Source organism: Corythoichthys intestinalis, chromosome 4 (assembly GCF_030265065.1).
Source record: "Corythoichthys intestinalis isolate RoL2023-P3 chromosome 4, ASM3026506v1, whole genome shotgun sequence".
Taxonomy (NCBI): Eukaryota; Metazoa; Chordata; class Actinopteri; order Syngnathiformes; family Syngnathidae; genus Corythoichthys; species Corythoichthys intestinalis.
The window spans coordinates 674937-698381 of NC_080398.1; the positions used below are offsets into that span (position 1 = coordinate 674937).

Consider the following 23445-nt stretch of genomic DNA (forward strand, 5'->3'; position numbering starts at 1 on the left):
AGTACACATAAAAATGCATTCTTTCCTCTTGTCCAACTCCTCACGACAAAATTGAATCAAACAAAACAAGTCTGTCGTCTTTGTCAGCAGTAACAGCTAGCTAAACAGCTAACTTCTACTCCCAAGGAAAAGCTAAGATTATTAGGTTCTTGAAACCCTGTTACTGTGACTACGCCAATTATATGATATGAGCTAATCGAACGATAGCTAGTTTATTACCTCTATTAACTAAATGTACCAGAAAGCAGTAATAGCTAGCTTCTACTATAGAGGAAAAGCTAATTTTAATACAATTGCAACACTATTACAAACCTCAATCATGTAACTGTCTAAACTATACAAGTAATAAAATATTTAAAATCATCTGTAAGCTAAGCTAATCAAACTTTTGATAGTTTATTCCCTATTATTTATGAAAACAGAAAAAAAATTAAGAAGATAAAATATCCTCCACTTCTGGAATGACCCACGAACTTACAAAAAGCCACAAAACCTAACAAGAACCCGCTCTGTACAAACAGTAACCTTTTGAGATCCCGCTGTATTTTCCAACTGTGATTATACATCTCATCAGTCACATGCAGTCTGAGCTTAGCCACCAAATTCTCATCTTATCGCAACCAAACAACAACGGAGGCTACAAGAAACAATGTGCTGAGAGTTCAGAGCCGTGTTAAATAGTTTCATGAGTCTAAAGCGGGTTCCTTGGCACAACACTGGCCTCAACTGATGAATCCTAAACTCAACAGGCCGTTTTGGGCAGGAAGCAGCTGCAATGGCACAGGAAGTAGGCGGGGGGTAAGGGGGGGATAGGTCGCACTGCTGGGACACAACTCACAATCTAGTGGAGACAGAGTCAGCCCAAACAAAAGAACCCTCACCCAAGAAACTACGGGGTCATCTCAAGACCTCCCGACTTCTTATCGTCTAGCTTGGCAATTTACGGACTTCCTTCCCGCTGCGACTTCAATGGCCACTTCAAAAGATTTGCTGATTCTTCACGACCAAACATCTTGTCTGTCGTACTCATCGATTTCTTGGTCTCGCTCTGCGCAGAGAGCAGTTTTGATGAGATCAGCCGCAGAAACAGCTGGACTACCAACAACATGGCGGCCGTGCCCAAAGGTACCAAATGACATCCTGTTTGTGCATGGATGTGATTTGTTTCAACATGTCAACTTTGTTGGTAGGTTCCACCATGGAGCAGCAACACAGCAGAGTGTCAGAACCAGTGTCAAGAATTGGCCAAGGTGTGATTTGTCACAAACCAACACATTCAATCCTACATTTTTCGGACTATAAATCGGACAAGTAAAAAAAATGCATCATGAAGAAGGAAAAAAGCATAATAGGAATCCCAATTATGAGGGAACACTAACAGTCATGTGAAAAAAATAAGGACACCCCATTAAATATTCCATTCTTTATTAAGAAATGTTCACATATCAATGTCTGATCTTGTTTTATCTCCGGAAAAGAAAGTGATTTAATTGCAGGTAAACAACAAAAATTAACATTGTTTTACTCATTAAACCAAATTTATCAACAAAAAATGTAAATTCTAAATGAGGAAAAAGGACACCCTACCATCTAATAGCTATTGTTACCCCCTTTGGCTGAAATAACTTCAGTGAGACGCTTTTTGTAGCCATCTACAAGTCTTTGACATCGGTCTGAAGAAAGTTTGCCCCACTCATCAATGCAGAATACTTTCAACTGTGAGATGTTTGAGGGGTTTCTTGCATGTACAGCTCGTTTCAAGTTACCCCACAGCATCTCAATGGGATTAAGAGCTGGGCTTTGACTCGGCCATTCCAGGACTCTCCATTTCAGTCAGCCCCTTGGTGGATTTACTGGTATGTTTTGGGTCATTGTCATGTTGCAGGTTCCAGTTTTGCTTCAGCTTTAATTTTTTTCACAGATGATCTCACATGGTCCTCAAGCAACCTCTGATACACGATAGAATTCATGGGGCATTCTATGATGGTTAGCTGGCCAGGTCCTGCTGCAGCAAAGCACCCCCAAACCACGACGCTTCTACCTCCATGGTCTGAGGTTCTTTTCCTGGAATGCTGTTCTGAATTGGGTTTACGCCAAACATTGTCCTCTGTTCTGGTGTCCAAATAATTCAATTATAGATTCATCTGTCCAAAGAACATTATCCCAGAAGAGAAGTCCTGGTCTTTGTCTACATTCACTCTGGCAAACTTCACTCTGGCCTTCATGTTCTTCTTGGAGAACAACGGTTTCCTCCTTGCACACCTCCCATGAAGGTTAAACTTGTGATGTCTTTTTCTGATTGTAGAGGCATGCACTTTCACATCAACAGTAGCAAGAGCCTGCCGTAGGTCCCATGATGACATTTTAGGATTTTTGGAGTCTTCTGTTAGCATCTTGCTGTCTGCTCTCATGGTGAACTTGTTTGGACGGCCAGACCTGAGCATGTTGGCAGTTGTTTTGAATTTCCTCCACTTGTAGATTATTTTCCAGACAGCGGAATAGCTGATTTTATTTTCTTTTGAGATCTTTTGAAATCCCTTACCAGACTCATAAGCGTCTACAACAGGGGTGGGCAAACTATTCCACAAAGGGCCGCAGTGGGTGCGGGTTTTCGTTGCAACCCATCCAGAGGACACTTTTTCACCAATCTGGTGTCTTACAAGTGCAATCAGTTGATTGCAGTCAGGTGCTTCTTGTTACCCCGCGCCCCTCATTGGTTAAACTGCCTGTGCTGTATCAGTTGTAAGAAAGACCAGGACCCACCGCGGCCCTTGAGGACCGGTTTGCCCACCTCTGGTCTTCAATCTTCTTTCTGAAGGCCTCAGATAGTTTCTTGATCTCACCATGCTGTTTTCTCTCACTTCAGCAGTCAGTTACTGTAGAAAAAAAAATGTGTTGAGTGGGGCAAACTTTCTTCAGATCTTCAGACCGATGTCAAAGACTGGTAGATGGCTACAAAAAGCGTCTCACTGAAGTTATTCCAGCCAAAGGCGGTAACACTAGCTGTTAGGTGGTAGGGTGTCCTAACTTTTTCCTTGGTTAGAATTAGCATTTTGTTGAATGAGTAAAACTATGTTATTTTTTGTTGTTTACCAGCAATTAAATCACTTTCTTTTCCAGAGATGAAGAAAAAACAAGATCATACATTTATATGTGAACATTTTTAAACAAATAACTGAATATTTCATGGGGTGTACTAATTTTTTCACATGACTTTAAATGGTTACTCATACAGGTAGCACCAGAACATGACTCGGTAATGTTTATTCCTTGGTTAGGTTGGTTGTTGTGAAATCACTTATTTTAATTTAGCTAGCTACGGAGCTAGCTAGATTAGACACATATTATCAGTCCAACCAAGTAGGTCGTCAAACAATTTAAAAAAGTGCGACTTATAGTCCGAAAAATCAAGTTTGTATTCCTTAAAGTCAATTCTCTATCAACTTTAATATATTTTCCTTAATCTTCACAGATCCCTATCAGACATTAGGGCCCATAAGCAGCCGGCTAGCAAACCCAGGTAAGGAGATTAGTCATACAAAAGTGGGTGACACAAATGAGGCCTTTGCACTGACTGTGTTGGCAACACGTGAGAAAAACAAATGAACGCCTGGCATAAAAGCGATGGGCGGAGGCGACGTCTGTGACCGTTTGCCTTGCTGTTTTCCTCACAGAAGGCCAACCTGTACGCTCGTCCAAGAAACGAACAAGCAGGCAAAGTTCGTACAAGCTGACTGACCTCAGCGCCCAAAGGCCTGTGGGTAGGTTACAGTCCAGAAATGTATCATGTTATTCCGAGCCACACAGTGGAAAGGTCCCATTTGTTTACTCCAAGATCATATTGAAGCTTCATTTTACGTCTCAGTTCATTTACTGCCATTGACTGTGGTTGATGTCTAATCCATTTGAACTGGGAAATCTCGTAGTGATCAGAATACCAGAAATCATCCCTGTCTGCCCTCGCAGTTCAAATGGATTGGACATTTATAGCTGCTATAAAGTTAATGGAACAAATATTACAAGACTAGGCAATGTTATGCTCAAGATCACAATATCCGAAACTAAGACTTCCACAGGACTAGAACGCAGCGAGACCAAAACCAGACCAAGACTTTCGAGAGTCAAGACCGAGACGTGACCAAAACCATAAAAATCCATAATACAAAATGTTTTAATGTTACGTTTTTGATTGTTTACCAGGGTTTTTTCCTTAAAATGACATTGAAGTGAAATGCTGGTCTTGGACATACAGAGAATCCCAGACCAGATCAAATTTGAGAAGAAAAAAAAAATCAAAATGTAACTGTTCACACTGCATAAAAAAAAATCAGACATGTGTAACATATGGGCAAATAAAAATGGATTTAACCTGCAGTGTGAACGAAGCCGAAAAAAATATTTTGTACATTTAGTTGTGCAAAAGACGACGACTTCCTGATCCACAACTCCTGTATCTGGGCAGGTTCTGGCCAGATCCAGCTGTGGCAATTCCTACTGGAGCTTCTGTCAGACAGCAACAATGCCGGCATCATCACATGGGAGGGCACCAACGGCGAGTTCAAAATGACCGACCCCGACGAGGTGGCCAAGCGCTGGGGCGAGCGCAAAAGCAAGCCCAACATGAACTACGACAAGTTAAGCCGCGCCTTGCGCTACTACTACGACAAAAACATCATGACCAAAGTGCACGGCAAGCGCTACGCCTACAAGTTTGACTTCCAGGGGATCTCGCAGACGCACCAGAGCCACCAGGCGGCTGACGGCGGCGGCATGCTGAAGTACCAGACGGAGATGTCCTACGTGCAACCGTACCACAGCCACCAGCCCAAAATGAACTTCATGACAGGCCACCCGCCGCCCATGCCCGTGTCACCCGGGAACTTTTTTGGGCCGCCGACCACGTATTGGAACTCGCCAAGCAGTCCCATCTACCCCGGGACGGCTATGAACAGACACCCAGCTGCTCATTCCCACTTGAGCTCGTACTACTGAGTACTTACATAACATAAGTATACCATTTACGGCAATAGCCAATCTATTTGAACCAGGGGCGGGACATAAGGGGGTGCTGGGGGCCCGGGCCTCTAAAGGGGCGGGTTAAACAGAAAGGTAAGATAATGCGTGGGGCTGTAATATAGTGTTTAAGTGTTAAAGTATCTCTGCCAGGCGCTTAGCCGGTTGTCTGGAGGGGCCCGCAAATAATTGTCCACTAGCACCCCCTCTTGTTGAACGGTCAACTCAGGGGGGTGGGGCGTTTATACTTATCGCACCTGAGCCTTATTCACATTTGTTCCGCCACTGATTTGAACTCCCAGTTCAAATGGATTGGACGTCCATCGCCGTCAATGTTGTCCAATGAATTTCAGGGACAGACAACTCCTAGTTTAAATGGCATTCATGTGAAAGAGTCAAAGTATTTCAGTAAAAATTACTTGTATACTGAAGTATAAATTACCATATTTTCCACACTATAAGGCGCACCTTCAATGAATGGCCTATTTTAAAACTGTTTTCATATATAGGCGCACTGCATTATAAGGCGCAGTAGTAGTTGTAGTGCTTGGGGTTGTGTTATACATCCACTAGATGGTGCTGCGCTAAGAGGAATCTCATGCCATGATTAACCAAAATTGATCCATATACAGTGGTACCTCGACATATGATAGCTTCGACACACGATCTTTTCAACATCCGACGTAAAATTTGACTCGCCATTTGTTTCTACATCTGATGACATGCTCAAAATACGACAATTTATGACAGCGCCGCAGTTTTGTTTTCCCGCAAGACGGACGTACAGTGGATTTTCTTGCGAGAGAAATCAACACGGGTTCCAAGAAGGTTAGCGCAGGTGGTGAAAAAAGGAAAAAGGTTGCTGTAGAAATGAACATGGAAATGATAGAAAAATATGGGCGCGGTGTGCATATCTGTGAACTGGCTTGACAATACGGCCGTAGAATGTCTACGATCGCGTCTGTCCACATCCGATCTCCATTCGCCAGTAATTATAAGTTATCGTGACATTTATTATTGTGGTAACCTCGCCAAAGAAATAACCCTTTTAGGCAGGTTTTTAATAATTTATCTCAGAATTTGTGCAACTCAACACGCCTACTGTCCGCCGCAGTTGACGCCAACAACAACAGAACATTAAAAGAAGTAAAATGTCTTTCTGTCACGTTAGCTACGTGGTGCGTTCAGGTACAGCACGCAAAACACAGATTTTTATTTATAATTTATTTGTTTTGCAATGTGTCCCGTAATTTTCTGAGTATAAAGCGCACCTGACTATATGCCACGACCCACCAAATTTGACACGAAAACAGCATTTGTTCATAGATAAGCCGCACTGGACTAAAAGCCGCAGCTGTCCTTACTGTATTATGGGATATTTACACCAAAAGATATTGCATGTGGCATCATAAGACTGTTATAAGATTAAATGAACCACCATGAAGCTTTGAACCAATTGTCTGCAAAGCTTCATTGCTTCAAGAAGCTTCATTTGGCCATCGCTGCTCCGTTAGGGGAGGCAGTCAACCTCTGCTGCCACCTGCTGTCAACACTGTTGTCGTCCAGTATGCCTCCTAACATGCATTGCAACACTACAGATGTAAATAACAATCAAATTTCATGTTCTGTATGAAGGAATTCAACCCCCCGGCCAAGCCGCGGAAACAGCAACAGCTGAACCAAATAGTGTTCCGCTGGCACCGCTCCCGCAAGTCGGCCGAGAGGGGTAAAATCCCGCGCGTTCACTCCGGTGTTAACCCTTTGTACTGACTCCATTTTGAACGGTTTAAAGAAGGCTCACTGAAAACAGGTTGACAATTTATTCGTCAACAATGGTCAAAAACAGACGACGGAGAGACAATTCTGGATCCAGGGTCGGCAAAACAACGGCTACATAGAAATGTTTCCGAGAAGCGACAGTTGTTATCTAAATGTTCAGTCTTTTGAAAGCTGCGGTGGAGTGGGCTGGGCCGAAGGCGTGCCTGGGTGATGTCTAGGGATCCTCCTTCTGTGGCAGGTTTGGGCGGTCATGTTCGTGCGTCATCTTTCGTGGTTGCCACGGCTATCGACGCATGTCTTGACGTTCAAGGCGCTGCGCTATCAACATCTTGTCCCGGCAGAACGGGATCGTTCTGATCTCATCGAAGAGTTGTTGACGTCTTCTCTTTACCTTATCAGGCGAGGGCTGATAAGTTGGTCCCCTTTACTGTGTCAAAGGGCATGGAGTAAAATCTACCTAAACTATGTTACATGCTTTACTATAATGAATGTGTTAGACTAATCAAAACAATTATATGGTGTGTGCGAGAAAGGTAACTATTGCCTTCGTGTGCAAATTAGTTTGTCAGTTACTGTTCTAGCTGTCTCATTAATTGCTTGTTATGGTAATTGGTAACACTTTGACAGTCGCATTGCTTCAAGAAGCTTCATTTGGCCAATACTGCTCCGTTGAGGAAGACAGTCAACTTCTGCTGCCACCTGCTGCCAACATGCCTCCTAGCATGCATTGCAGTGCTACAGATGTAAATGTTCTGTGCTAATTATATCTTCAGTTACTGTTCCAGTTGTTTCATTAATAGCTAGTTATGGTCTTTGGCCACACTTTGACATTGGTGCCATCAGACTTTCATAAGACCATTATAATTATGACATGATACTGCCATGAGCATTAATGAATGCTTATGGCAGATGTTATTTTGTGTTATCCAGCAAATTATCTCACTTTTGAATGAAATGTAAATGGCAGTCTTATGACGCCTCTGTCAAAGAAAGTGTTACCTATTAACCCAAATAAATCAACAAATAAGAAGCACTGGACTATAAACCACATTCAAAATAAGGGGAAAAAATAGCGGCTTATAATCCGAAAATTATGGTAATTGCCATTTGTAATAGTACCAGCAGTATTTATTAAGGAGTCAGTGTAGATTTTTGGGCTGTGCAACGAATTAATGGAATTATACCATTTCGACATACCAACAAAGTCCTGGAACAAATTAGCTTCGTATGTAGAGGTACCACTGTATAAGGCGGATCGGATAACAAGGCACACTGTCTGCTTTTGAGAAAATTGAAGGCTGTTGTAATGAAATACTAAAAAGTAAAAAATATATATCTATAAACATAAAATCGTAAATTTCGCACATGTACATTAATAGAGGGGAGCACAAGCGCATGTTAGAATGAGTATGGATGACATCACGAGGAAGGGCGGGTCATCCGGGCCAGTCGCATTTGATTGGATAGAATAGTAGAAGCATTACTAAAATATCTGCCACCATTTACGATTGCCATTTACTGGCTTTTAATTCCGTTTTTATCTACTAAACATATCAGAAAATGTTTTTTTTCCCCCCTAATTCATTAACTCATTAGCTGCCATTGACTGCGGTAGACGTCCAATTCATTCTTGACTGGGAGGAGTGAATGAATGAATGAATAACAGATGTACATTCACTACCAATCCTAGTTTATATGAACTGGAGGTCTATCATTGTCAATGAGTTAGATAAGATTCTTTCTGCTTGGATGCACGTGAAAAGTTGTTGTCTGTCCCTTTAAATAAAGTTGGAGATGAGAACGTGGTCGCTGGAATGCAAAGTGTGGATTCTGGTAGACATTTCTCGTCTTGTTGAAAAGGGCATTATAATTGGACGGACAAAAGGGACTAATGTCGTATGATCTTCCAAGAATGTTCTGAATATACTGATCACATGTTGTATTTACTGTATTCAATTGTTACGGAACCAAGTTTCTCTTTATGTACAATGGATAGAAAAGTTTACACACCCCTATTCAAATGTGAGGGTGTAACAACACATCGATTCGGATCGATACATTTTGGTTAACAGTGTTGTTTTTGGCAGGCCTTTTAATTTTTAGGACGATAATACTTATTAGTGTTAGTCCCATTTTAGTCATGTCAAATGTGTTTGTCTAGTTTTTGATGACGAAAACTTAAGACTAATTCCATCTAGTTTTAGTCGACGTTTACTAGAAACCTTTTTGTCTATTAAATTTTTAAAAATTTTACTCCATAAATAAATAAAAGTTTCCAACTTGACAAATGAACATTTACAGGCAAGCACATATTGTAGCATCTACAAGGACAATTATACCTTGGTGATAATACATATTCAGCAGGAAAGCAGTACATTATTTTCATTTGATTTACCCACCTGGACGCCACGAACTGTATGTAAAAAAAAAAAGTCCCTGAGTTTAAGAGCACGCTTGCCATTAGCATTAGTAATGTAAATGCAATGCTAACGCTACCAGTTACATTTATCGTGTGATGATCACTCAGCGAAGACCTTTAAAGGCTAAAGCAACATTGCATATTCTCTCTGGCCAAGATAATCAAACAAATCTTACCATGCGTGCAAGCCTGGAGACTGGAGAGCAGCAGCATGTCACATGAGTGACACAGCCAGACACTGCTAGATGGAGGCTAACATATAAAATGTCACACATTGTGAACGGGACGGAAACTATTGCACATTTTCGTCTCATTCTCGTCTCATCAGACGAAAGCTAGCAATAGGTTTGTTATGTTTTAGTCTCCCAAAACACGTTTTTAGCTCGTAATCGTCATAAACAAATGTTCGTCGACGAAATATTTTCGTACAGTCATTGTTGATGAAAACAACCCTTGTGGTTAAGCAACAATCTCGATTCAAACTATGCCGTTTGTTAAAAGAATGGTTTTTCGCTTAAATATCTGAAAGGTTTCAGCGACAAAACATCAAAATTGCTATCTATTTTTGGCTTTAGTTTAAATATTTGTATTTAAAATGTACATATATAAAATTGATCAAATTCAATTGAATTAAATGGAATCATGGCAGATTTTACTCTCGGCAAACGACACATTGTCCCAAAAATATAAATGTTTCGTATCATGTTGTCCTGAAATTCATTTACACGCCAAAGGTCAGTAAGTTTGAACTTCATACAGGTCAGTTTTTAAACGAGTTATCCAGGTTTCATTTTTTTTTTTACTAATCACAAAAAACATTTGAATAGATTTGTGTGGACTTTTTATATCCAAGTACTTTGTTTGATAGTCGATGTAACGGTTTTGTAAGTCAAAGAAACTTTTGTAAAAGAAATTGTACAGACCGTCATGTAGCAACACAACATTTACTCATGTTAATAAATGTTTCCTGTAGCTAACAAAGGGACTCCTGTGGTTGAAATTTTAGGCTTTAATAGTCAAACTTAAAGATATCTTCAAAAGTTCTGTGAAGTTCTTTATCCTGCTCCGTGGCAGCAGAAGCATTCATCTTTTTCTCCCTTTCCCAGTTCACTATCTTACCCTTCTGTGTTGACATCGGCGATGTGGAGGGCATTAGCATGTTGGATAGTTTGACAGTTTGCGCAATAGCCTCTGCAAAAAAGCACAAGAACGTTGTGAGAAGACTGTGTATTTTTGATTATTCTAATGGTGTGTTGTCTACTAGTCTATCACATATTTGAAAAATACAGAACATAGCCTGTGTCCGATAAAAAATGATTTTTGAAAAATGAAGGATAGCACGCTAATTGTTTATTCAATATAAAAATGTAACAATGGTTGAAAATAACACTTCACATCTGGAAGTTTTTTTATTATTCATCCATCCATCCATCAATTACCGTTGTATGCGGGGCCTGGTCGTAGGGGCTGATTGTCATACAACATGCACATTTAAAGGGAACCTCTGACTTAAATACTTATACACTGTTGGCTCTTATAAGCCAACAGTGTTCTTTTACTAACACATTATTGCCATTGATTTAAAAATCGAAAATATTTAGCACGTTTTGACCAACGGAGGGTGCCATGTTTTACGCGCACAATGCACGCTGGCTGTGATGACGCGGTTGGGCTGGACTGGGAGAATAGCTGTGCTAGCTAGCAAGCGAAGCTAGTATGACAACTGGCATGACTTTGTCACAATCTGCTGCTGGTCAGAATGTTTTTTTACAGAGAAGTGTGATGAGTTCCCAACAACGTACCTGCATCAGCAGTATGTTTAAACCGAGCCTAGGCGGCTTGCCAAGATATTGACTTGCTGCCATTTGACAGTTTGTATATCACTTCGTTGCTAGTTGATTCATTACCTTGTTTTTTTTCCGTTTGTCTGCCTCTTACCTCAGTTTTCCCTCAGTTTTTTTTTTTTTTTTTTTTTTTTTTTTAAATTGATCCCGACCTACTGTCTCGGACCCTTTTTGTGTCTCCCTTTTTTAACTTCTAACGTTATGCTTTTTTTTTTTTTTTTAATATATATTTTTTATTGTTATTTTTGTGGTTGTGTTTCCATCCTTCTTTTAAAGCATTAAATACATATGTGCTTTTGAATAGGTTGACAAATAGTCAAACCCAGTTTATAATGTTGATCGATTAATTAATTTATACGATTGCATTTATATTACGATTATTAACTCATTAGCTCCCAAAAACGTATAAATACGTTCTATTTTTAATTGTTTCAGTGTCCCAAAGACGCATTTATATGTCTTTTACGTTTTGTTTTTTTCGAAAAAGACATCTATGGCTTCTGATTTAACTGAGGTCCAAAGCACAAAGCTGAAAATCAATTTTAAAGCAATAAAACTGGCCACTTTAGGGCAGTAGCGCATTTGGTAAGACACGCAACCCTATTCAATGGCAACGAGAGGCCAAGCTGCAAAGCCGGGGCGCTGTCGGAAGACGACCGAATGGATGCCAGGCGGCGGACGACCGAGCAGAACAAATGGTAGAACGCGCGGAATGCCATCCGCTGGACGACCGGGACCACTAGATGCCGTTAAGCCGTTTTTCCCCGCGAGCAGAGCCCGCAGAGACTCAAAAAGAATTTATCTTTTGAGACAGGCAACGATTAGGGACAAGTTTAACCGGCGGTCGCGGCCACAATAACTTCATCTTTCAGTTACTCGTAATTTCTGGACTATAAGGCGCACCTGACTATAAGCCACCACCCACCAAATTTGACACAAAAATTGCATTTGTTCATAGATAAGCCGCACTGGACTATAAGCCACAGCTGTCCTCACTGTAGTATGGGATAGTTACACCAAAAGATATAAACCGGTAACACTTAATTTGACAGCAGCATCATAAGACTGTCGCAAGACCAAATGAACCACCATGAAGCTTTGAAACAATTGGCTGCAAAGCTTCATTGCTTCAAGAAGCTTCATTTGGCCTTCACTGTTCTCGCTTCATTTGGCCATCACTGTTCTCTTGGGGGAGACCGTCAACCTTTGCTGCCACCTGCTGTCAATACTGTTGTCGTCCAGCATGCCTCCTATCATGCATTGCAGCGCTATAGATGTAAATAAACATCAAAATTCATGTTCTTTGATAATTATTTCTTCAGTTACTGCTCCATTTGTTTCATTAATTGCTAGTTATGGTATATAGTAGCACTGTATTTGACAGTGGTGCCATAAGACTGTCATAAGACCATCATCATACTTATGACAGGTGTCATTTTGTGCCAGCCGGCAAATTATATCACTTATGAATGGATGCAAAAGATCCGAGCTGGAAATAAATGGTCTTAGTGACATAATTTGCCGCATGATACTAAATGAAATATGTCATAGGCATTCATTAATGCCCATGATAGTGTCACCTCATGATTATGACGGTCTTATGGCAGTCTTATGACGCCGCCGTCAAATAAAGTGTTACCTATTAACCCAAATAAATCAACAAATAAGCCGCACTGGACTATAAACCGCAGGATTCAAAATGAGGGGGAAAAGTAGCGGCTTGTATTCCGAAAATTACGGTAGTTAGGTGTAAATAAATTGTTACTTTGCTATCAAAAGCTCTATTTGTCTTGTTGTTTGTGATATTTTGTAAAAGGAAAAAAATATTCAGATGTTTGGGGGATGTATCTAAAGCAAAAAACAGCTGTGTTTAAGTCAAAGTTATGTTTGTAATGTACGCTTTTGCAAAAAACTTCATTTCTCCATTTTTTCATCAGAAATCGGAAACCTGCTCAAACTAAGCTATTTTCTAATGCTGATTTCTAAAGAATGGAAAAAAATATGAACTTACTTTTTTTCTGCTGAAAGAACAGAGTCTAATCTTTCTTTTGGTAGGTTCCATGTTTACATAGCAATTGAACAGAATTTTCTGTGGGCCTTGCAAAATCAGTCAAAATCCAGTTAAACGGCCAGGAGCGAAGGGCCTTGCTCCGGTGAAAATGGCTGGGAGTGAATGAGTTAATCTATCTATATTTGTTGTTTATGGTTAACCTTTTTGTCTCACTGCAATCAAACTTTTCTCATGTTGTAACCTTTCACTATTACCATTACTGTGGCGAGGAGGTCCCCGACTGCCAGCCACTACCCAGCATCATGTTGGGGTTGAGTGAAAATAGGAGAGTCTATCATCCTCAATGAGTTAACTCAGAACTCAGCAGCACGCCTCATCACACGAACCCCCGCAACACACCACATTACCCCCATCCTCCGTCAACTTCACTGGCTTCCCGTTAAACAAAGAATCAATTACAAAATCCTCATCATCACCTTCAAAATACTCCATGTCCTGGCCCCTCCCTACCTTTGCGATCTTCTCCATCTAAACAATCCAACCCGTTCACTTCGCCCTACCACTATTCCCCCCCTCTCCGTCCCCCGTGTCCGCCTCTCCATCTTTGGTTCCAGAGCTTTTAGTCATTGCGCCCCCCAGCTCTGGAACTCCCTACCCCCTGATCTCCGCAGCATATCTACTCTATCACTTTTCAAATCTCGACTGAAAACACACCTGTTCACTCTTTCTTACCCACCATAACCCCTAGCTGTCATATTTTTACCTCTTTTTATTGTGCTTTTAATTTTTTTTTATCCTTTTAATACCTCTTTATCGTACTGTAATTCCATGCCTCTTGTGAAGCGTCTTTGTGTGTTTGAAAAGCGCTCTAGAAATGTATTATTATTATTATTAATAAAACAAGGAAGTTGTTGCTGAAAAACACCATTAACAGGAACACCCATTTTTACTGGGAGGGGTTCAAAATGGATTGGACGTCCATTGCCGTCAATGGTAGCCAAAGTGCATAATCTCTTGCTCCACAAAAAAGTGGGCCTTGATCAAATCTACGCTAGTTTGTCATCACTAATTGACAGAAATTCCCTTTTCGTCAATGGACTTTCTTCTCAAGCCCCTCGAATTACAATAGTGTACCGAATTTCGTCTGGTAACATTTGATACCTTGAAAGGTCTGCTGAGCATCCAGGACCTCCTCCTCCACAACCACAGTGCCTTGCAGCTGTTCCTCATCCTCCTCCCACTCCACTCCTCTGCCTATAAATGGCCACTTCACTTCAGTCGTATCATCCGCATCCACGATCAGATCGGGCTGAGGTGTGGTTGTGCTTTGACTGGGCTGCGTGGTGGCCTTCAATACGGATACTGCCGTTGTTGTTGTTTTAGTGGGGAGGAACAATTTCTTCTTCTTCTGAGTTTTGAATCGTTGCCCCCCGGGCTGCACTTTCCAACCTCTTCCGGTCTTTATTTCAGTCACTGGAAAGACAAGAAAGGTAAAAGAAATTATACAAATGTCACTGGTATTAAGAGTGTTATGATATTTATTACAAGAAGCAACGGCAGAGCCACAAGTGGAGTCGCAGCAGGCACACACCCAATCCCAGCCATGCAACTCCACCCACCTATGAAGTAAAAAGACAGGCGAGGTGGTTAGCTATTAAATTCTTCTTCAATGCACAATGAAGAACAGAAGTGGGTAAAGTAAAGATGTCCCGATCGATCGGCATCCCGATCACGTCATTTTCAAAGTATCGGAATCGGCAAAAAAATATCGGACATGCCTTTTTTTAATATACAGTGGTACCTCGACATACGATTGCTTCGACACACGATCTTTTCGACATCCGACGTAAAATTTGACTCGCCATTTGTTTCTACATCCGACGAAAAGCTCGAAATACGACGACATGGCAGCACCGCAGACGAATGCACGACGGATTTTCTTGTGTGACAAATCGACACAGGTTTCAAAAAAAGGTTGGTACAGGTGGTGAAACAAGGAAAAAGTTGACGCTTACCTTCTAAATGAAAATGCAAATGATTGAAAAATATGAGCGTGGGCTGGGCATCCGTGAAATGGCTAAACAATAAATCTCCACAGTCCTCCTCCGACCATCGTTCGCCAGTCTTTATAAATTAAGCTGACAATTCTTATTGTGGTAACATCTCCATATAAATTGCCAGATTCGCCACGTTTTTATCATTTATTTCACAACTTATTCAAGACAAAACACCTACTGTGTGCTGCAAATGATGGTGTTCTCAAGAAAACATTAAAAGTGAAAGTGAAACTCTCAAGATCACCACTCTCTGTCTCTGGCACGTCAGCCCCGCGGTGCGTTCAGGTAGCACATAAAACGTCCGCCACATTATAACCCGATTCATTACATTAATACAGGAATTATTTTTATGATTTTTATTATATTATTCCGATTTTTATTTATAATTTATTTGTTTTGCTATGTGTAATTGCAATTTGTAATAGTACCAGCAGTATTTATTAGGGATTTAATGTAGGTTTTTGAGCTGTGGAACGAATTAATGGAATTATAATGTATTCCCATTGGAAAATCCTGCTCGACATACGACCATTTCGACTTACAAACAAGGTCCTGGAACGGATTAACTTCGTATGTAGAGGTACCACTGTATATATATATTTTTTAATTAAATCATTTTCTAATTGTATTTAACGTTACAGACAAAATGTCTTACATTCATCCAGAGTCTTTAGTTTTGGCTTAAAGTAGGGCTATCAAATTTATCGCGTAAACTGCTGTAATGAATTTTTTTTTTTAATGAATCACGTTAAAATATTTAATGCAATTAACGCAAACGCTGCACGACCCACTCACGCATTGTCGCGTTCAATCTAAAATGGTGCCGCGTTACCTCTATAGAGAGCTAACAGGCAGCGTAAAATGAGTAGAGAGAATTTTGGCAGTCTTTGGAGCCTCTTTTTAATTGGCTAAAGCCTTAAAATCCCTCTCTCAGCAATTAGAAATATCGTGGGAAGCAATGTGGGGAAGAATGGTAGTGGTTGATCTTTTCCTTAACACCTTATATTACTTCTCAACGGTTAAATGGCTACAGTATCATTTACTGAAAGGTCAACAAATACACTAGATGGCAATATTTAGTCACAATATACAAAGTCACATTTACCCTTTAAGAATTACAAGTCTTTCTATCCGTGGATCCCTCTCACAGAAAGAATGTTAATAATGTAAATGCCATCTTGAGGATTTATTGTCATAATAAACAAATACAGTACTTATGTACTGTATGTTGAATGTATATATTCGTCCGAGTTTTATTCATTTTTTTCTTAATGCATTTCCAAAATGTATATGATCGGGAGAAATTATCGTGAATGATTGGATATGAATCGGGAGCAAAAAAAGCCATCGGACCGGGAAATATCGGTATCAGCAGATACTCAAACTAAAACGATCGGGATCGGATCGGGAGCAAAAAAACATGATCGGAACAACCCGAGGGCAAAGTAGCCAAAATTTACTCAAGTAAGAGTAGCACTGCTTTAAAATAATATCACTCAAGCAGAAGTAGTCATCCCAAAAAGAAATTATTCAAGTAAAGTATAAGTAAAATAGAATACTCAAGTAATGAGTAACATTGTGAGTCACGGCTTACATTATTTGTTTTTTTATTTTTAAACAATGGTCTTTTTGTTCTTACACCTCAACTATATGAACTGTTATTATTATACTCTACTATAAACTATTACATGACAGTAATAGCCCACAAAAAATACCGTATTGGCCTGAATATAAGACGGTGTTTTTTGCATTGAAATAAGACTGAAAAAGTGGGGGTCATCTTATATTCGAGGTCTAGACATTGTACCCATTCAAGACGCTAGATGGCGCCAGATATCATTTAAGCAATGTTCTGTCTTGACAGATCTCATCTACTCTCAAGTTTAACCAATTTGCATTATTTTATTGCAATGTTTTTCCTTATTCAGATTTGTTTCAAGACTACAGTTACAGTTAGACTTCACTTTGATGGTTAATGCAGTTATTTCAATTTTGTTGTTTTATAACAATCGATTGGTTTATTTACATTTCAAAAACCAGAAGCCATTCATTTACGAATGTGATTTAGTTTACATATTTAAATGTTCAGATATTAAGATATGAATGAGGCAAAACAACATGCTTTTTCTCTCAAATATATTGTTATAATCATTTGTTTCAGATGTACTGTAATTATTTTCTGTATAAAAATCAATTTGGTGTTCAACAAGTCTTTTTTTCAAACTTGAGTCCTGAAAAAGAGGGGGTTGTCTTATAATCAGGGCCGTCTTATATGAGGGCCAATACGGTACACAAAAATTATTGAATCCACTAGAAAAATCTACAGAAATGAAACATCATCTGTCCAAAGAGCATGAGTGATGAAAATAATCATCTCTCTGGTTTTCCGTGGTCTTTCTGTGCCAAATAAAAACAGAGGGAGAGATTGAAATCCCCACTTTCGAGAATGTATGACTGTCAAATAATTGAAATTTCATGGCGTTTTAAAGACGCCACATTATTGAACAGGCCGGTGTGACTTTCAACTGCAAGCTTGTGTGTGGTCATGTGACAGTATTGTTACAAGTTGCTCCTATGTATAAGTTGCACGCGTAGCCAAAATATGAAAAAAGTGACTTATAGTCCATAAAATACAGTACTTTTTTAAAATATCATTGCAATTTTAATGTTTTAATCATAGTCAAGTGTTTAAAAATGTTTTTACTAGGGTTGTTCCGATCATGTTTTTTTTGCTCCCGATCCGATCCCGATCGTTTTAGTTTGAGTATCTGCCGATCCCGATATTTCCCGATCCGATTGCTTTTTTTTTGCTCCCGATTCAATTCCAAACATTCCTGATAATTTTTCCCGATCATATACATTTTGGCAATGCATTAAGAAAAAAACGAATAAAACTCGGACGAATATATACATTCAAAATACAGTACAAAAGTACTGTATTTGTTTATTATGACAATAAATCCTAAAGATGGCATTTACATGATTAACATTCTTTCTGTGAGAGGGATCCACGGATAGAAAGACTTGTGACTTTGTATATTGTGACTAAATATTGCCACCTAGTGTATTTGTTGAGCTTTCAGTAAATGATACTGAAGCCATGCCCAAATGCATGATGGGAAGTGGAACCATGACTGTGCATAGTGCTACCAATTGATATATCTTCTCTGCGTTGGCAAATAACATAAGGTGATAAGAAAAAGATCAATTGCTACCTTGCTTCCCCACATTGCTTCCCATGATATTTTAATCATAGGGAGAGGGATTGTAAGGCTTTAGCCAATTAAAAAAAGGCTCCAAAGGCTGCCAAAATTCAATCTACTCATTTTACACTGCCTTTTATCTCTCTATATAGGTAAAACGGCACCATTACAGATTGAGCGCGACAATGCGTGAGTGGGTCGTGCAGTGCATGCATTAATTGCGTTAAATATTTCAACATGATACATTTTTTTAAAAATTAATTACCGCAGTTATCGGGATAAATTTGATAACCCTACCTTAAGCCTAAACTAAAGACTCTGGATGAGTGTAACATATTATGTCTGTAACGTTAAATACAATTAGAAAACAATTTAAAAAAATATATATATATATATATTATATTCAAAAAAGGCATGTCCGATATTTTTTTGCCGATTCCGATACTTTGAAAATGACGTGATCGGACCCAATCGATCGGCATCCCGATCGATCGGGACATCTGTAGTTTTTACCTTCCCATATTTGTGTCATAGTTGCAGGATTTTGCCGTCGGAGTTGGGACGTCACTTTCTGCCGACATGCTGCAGTGCATGTAAAGCTGCTGTAAAATGATACGTAGGAATTTACAGCTGGTTAAAAAGTTATGTCAATCACATAGGTTACCAAGTAAATGTAACACACTTGATCAGCCATTCCTTGAAAGGAGAAAGCATCCACGGAGAATCGCACGATGTTGTTTTTGTGCGGGATGAATCTGGAGTGACTGTATTTGCTTTCAATCATGCACCTTTGTTTCAAGGAAAACATTTTGTTAAAAAACATACATCCATTTCTGCCTTCAATAAAATGTTTTGGGATTTTTGTTTGATTACCCATAGTTGTTTATGACCGGAAATTGAGGCATGGAGGTGTGCGACTTATTCGGTGTGGCGTAACAGGTGTGGACGTATAACCTCATGTCTTTGGGCATGGACGGACCCTCGGCCTCAAAGTACATTGGTTCACCGAGCTCGTATCGATCCGACGGACCGAGTCTTCCCCACTGAGCTGCCGATTCAAGCGTCAGTATCTTTTGCAAGTCACTTTAAAAGGCCAGGTTATTTTCCACAGAATTTACCATTTCGTGGCGTCAAAATAAAATTGGCTCTGCTCCTTACTCCTTTAAAGATGTTGCGCATGCGCATCTTTGGAAGGTAACCAATTTTGTAGGAATATTGATACCTAAGAACACGCCAGAAATAATCTGAATTTCCCCCCCCAAAAAAACTGCAGCAATTTTATTGTACCTTGACCCATGCGGTTACCTGGTGTAAACGCAGGCGACAGTTAATAAAAAGGGTGCCGTTCTTCTTATGGGTCCTTGGAGCATTCCCGGGTTGTACTGCAGCGTGTTTGAATAAGTCATCTGTCCATTAATCAGCTGCAGAGAAACAAATTCACAAATCAGAACAAGAGACATGTTAACAATTCACGCACTCACACATAAACAAAAAAAAATCTCATGTAGCTTGATTGACATTTTTAAATGCTTTCCTCTTTCCACCCACTGTAAAGAACAAGCTTTTATCACAAAAATGTATCTGGACATCTCTGCTAATGACTACTTCCCCTATCAAAATTTCAACCTCAATATTACAGATACTAACAAATCGAAATTTAAAATAATTCAATTTTGAGAACGCTGTCTTTGAAATTCCCTGGCCTTCGCCTTTATCGCCGTTTTGTTAGTTTTGCCGGAGTGTGCAGTGAAGCAGGGTATGATCAGCCAACCTAGCCAATCATCAACGTGTTTGTAAAAGCACCACCCCCTTCCCTCCTCCCCCTCTGCGCTCTACAGGCAGGAGGCAGATAATGTGTGACAAAATCATCTATTGACAACTCGCGCGTCATTCAACCAAATTGTAGTAATCCGCCCCTTCACAATATTCACTACTGAAAAAAATTTATAGCCGTTATACTCTGGCATCCTTATTAACAACATTATTAAAGAGAGATCTTTTTTTTGAGCCAGAATGTTTGCTGCAGCTCTTATACAGGGCCAATTAATCCCAAAAATATGATATGAATTACACAATTATATGTTTAGAGTTACTTGAAAAGTTTTTTTTTTTTTTTTTTTTTTAAAGACAACAATTTTCATTGTGTAAAAGTTTTTTTTAATATAACTTATTAGTAGAGCTGAAACGAGTACTCGAGCAACTCGAGTAACTCGAGTTTAAAAACTGATCCGAGTAATTTTATTCACCTCGAGTAATCGTTTATTTTGACAGCTCTAAGCATCACGTTTTGCTAGGACTACCTTTAATGCGGGACAACGCGCTGTCACGTGCGGAGAGGAAGAAGGGGAAAAAAAACAAAACTTAGCGCAGCCGACAGCCGCCACAAATGACGCCGACGTTGCTAAATACTAGCCCGCACAATGTCACATTGGTAACAGGTAGCATCTGGTGCGTCTCATAGAGATCACATGTATGTTGAACTAGATGCGAAATGACAGACTCGGCCGCATCTGGGGAGCGTTTGTAAACAGCCGCCATCTTAAAGCAGTACAGCGCTAAGCGCTAATAAAGAGCGCTAAGCGCTAATAAATAAGTTTAATGTTACTGTCGCTACTAGCTCACGTAACGTTAGCCCTGCGGAGGGCTAGGTTTCAATTAATTATGACCACTGTCGATGCGTGGCTAACGTGTCTTACATACAGGCTTTAACATAACATAGCATTGTGGAGTGATGAGGGTGTAAAATAAAAACTTAATCATGCTAACTATCAATTTTAGCTCAGTAGTCATTGCTGGATAAAACACCAAGTAGCACTGGTCCCTAATGTGCTCCAATACAGCCTGTATCATACATTTATTTTGAACACTGCAAAAACTCAAAATCCTATCAGGACTTACAGTTTAGACTAACTTAAAACTTAACTAGAACTTAAAAATGGCTTGACACAAAGAGAAATTCAATTGAAACACGTGGGAAAAAATCCTAACTTTTAAGTGATGTGTGTTATCAAGTGTAACGGCATTTTTAGGTAATATATATATATATATATATATATATATATATATTTTAATAAGATCTAAAAGTTTTTTGAGTGAAAGCAGTGAATTAGTCTTTTTTTTTTTTTAATTCTAGTTACATCTGAGATGCAATTGTTGGCTGTTTTCAACAATATACATCGAAAATAAAGACATTGATTGACTGAAAATGGTTCAAGATTAGATGAAATGTCTTGTTTTCTCATGTATATGTATAATTGCTCTTCACCTAAAAATATATTTGTTTTATCCGATTACTCGATTAATCGATAGAATTTTCAGTCGATTACTCGATTACTAAAATATTCGATAGCTGCAGCCCTACTTATCAGTAATAAAGGTTATCAACAATAACTTTAATTTCAAGAATATATTTTAAAAAACAATAGATGAAAATATACGTTTAAAAGTCAAATTTAATTATACAATATCAAACAAACATCATACAAACAAACAACAAACAAATATCATATACATACCGCACTAGATGTCTAAAGCACGCTGTGACCCAACGAGGAAAGCGTCGTCTTTTGTCAGCCATTTTGCGTCGGAGCCGCTCGAGGAGTTTGTTTTAAATAGCTACATTGCTGAATTTTCAACCGATTTACAAAACATGGTTTGGATTTTACTACATCAGAGATGTAGTAAAATAACTGCACAATTATAAATAATTATACATTTTTTCCAACATCCAGTTTGAACCATGTTTTAAATCAAACCGTTTGCACATATGTAAATAATTCAGGGTTGATAGTCACTCACATTAGGTACGCTACATTAAAGTCTGCCCGACGCAAGATGGCCGACAGTTACTTACGCCGCCAAAACCACCGTTGGACATTCTAGCCTTTTATCAGATGTGATAACTGAGAATAATGACGCGTGGTTGATTGTGTCGCACATGGCCTACGCAAAATTAACGAAAACTAATATACTATGAGCAGAACACCACGATACATACGTAAAAAATGTGCAACATTTTTAACAAACAAATTGTACATAACAACAGAAAAACTAAATCGAGTTTCCGAAAGATTTTAGGCCTCGCAGCTGATTTGCGAGTTATGCTAACCTTTAGCTCCAAACCACTACAATTTATAAACAGTTTCGTTAATTTATTATTATTTCGTTTGTTCCTAAATGGGTGAATTTAAACCTTTTTTTTTTTATGTATAAATGTTTACAGAGTCCCAAAGCACAAAGGCTTATTAGCTCACCTGTCGTTTAGTCCCACACTGCTCGAGTCCATGTAGAAAATAAACATAATTCTTTGACGATTTATTCGCATGACATGTTCCTAATTTGAGTTGATTATCAATTTCTCCGCCGCCCAGGATACTCTTGGGCACCCGGACCAGCATTTTGTCCTTTTTGCACGACGTTCTAACGGAATAATCATCCGACGGAACCGGCGGCCTCCAGGCAAGTTGCGCGGGGAAGAGGCGCTCTCGGACGGGCCCGGGTAGAGGCTCGAGGCCGCTGCCTTTGGAAGGAGACAAGTGGAGCTTCTCCAGCGGTGGCAGCTGTGAGTGGACGAACATGGGGAGTTGGAGTGGCAAAGCCGGGCGTTCTCCCAGAGAATTGTTAAACATTCGACGGTTTGCCATGGTTAAATCACTCGGTAGTCTTCCTAGGGTACTGTGGAAAAGTGCTTTCCTTCCTTGGTGTGAAGAAAACAGTAAGAAAAATGTGAGGAATAGTAACGAAAACATTTCGACGCCACTGGAAATATTGCAAATTTGTTGAATTCACGCATTCAATGGCAATTTTGCTAACAACCCGCTTGATGGTTGCCTTTAAATCAGACTCATGTTGTGTCGAGGTGTAATGGCGCCACCCACTGGTCATTTATTGTACGACGGCTGAATCCATTCAAAAATTCAATCTGTAAATTTGAGTTTAATCCGGTGGTTTTAACTTTACTAAAGGTACTGAACCCCATGAGTTTTACGTGTCCATTCACCGAATATTTCGGAATAATTTTTTTTTTTTGTTGTTGTTGTTTTTTTTTCCCCCAAGTTTAAAACCGATACAGCTAAGCATTCACGCTAATATCTAAGTAAATTCCTATTCAAATTTACAA

General features: G+C 39.5%; 2 protein-coding genes across 5 annotated transcripts in view; one reads left to right on the forward strand and one right to left on the reverse strand.

The window, feature by feature from the left end:
* Positions 1-10697, forward strand: part of LOC130915044 (Friend leukemia integration 1 transcription factor-like) — a 51635-nt gene extending 40938 nt beyond the window's left edge. For 3 of the 4 annotated variants that reach the window (XM_057834730.1, XM_057834727.1, XM_057834728.1), the window contains 5 exons: positions 1057-1125; positions 1191-1250; positions 3473-3520; positions 3675-3761; positions 4463-10697. In XM_057834730.1, coding sequence (XP_057690713.1) covers positions 1057-1125; positions 1191-1250; positions 3473-3520; positions 3675-3761; positions 4463-4992 — 794 coding nt within the window. In that variant the 3' untranslated portion in view covers positions 4993-10697. The remainder of the gene's footprint in view (positions 1-1056; positions 1126-1190; positions 1251-3472; positions 3521-3674; positions 3762-4462) is intronic. The other variant, XM_057834729.1, reaches the window with a different exon arrangement.
* On the reverse strand, positions 10160-23181 carry LOC130915043 (uncharacterized). The gene is made up of 9 exons (XM_057834726.1): positions 22580-23181; positions 19632-19747; positions 19445-19548; positions 19200-19374; positions 19009-19114; positions 18840-18928; positions 14612-14685; positions 14228-14539; positions 10160-10402 (listed from the first exon to the last, which is right to left on the reverse strand). Exons 1-9 carry the CDS (start codon positions 23072-23074, stop codon positions 10221-10223), a joined length of 1653 nt encoding a protein of 550 aa, XP_057690709.1. The 5' UTR covers positions 23075-23181; the 3' UTR covers positions 10160-10220.
* Between the last annotated feature and the right edge of the window lie 264 nt (positions 23182-23445).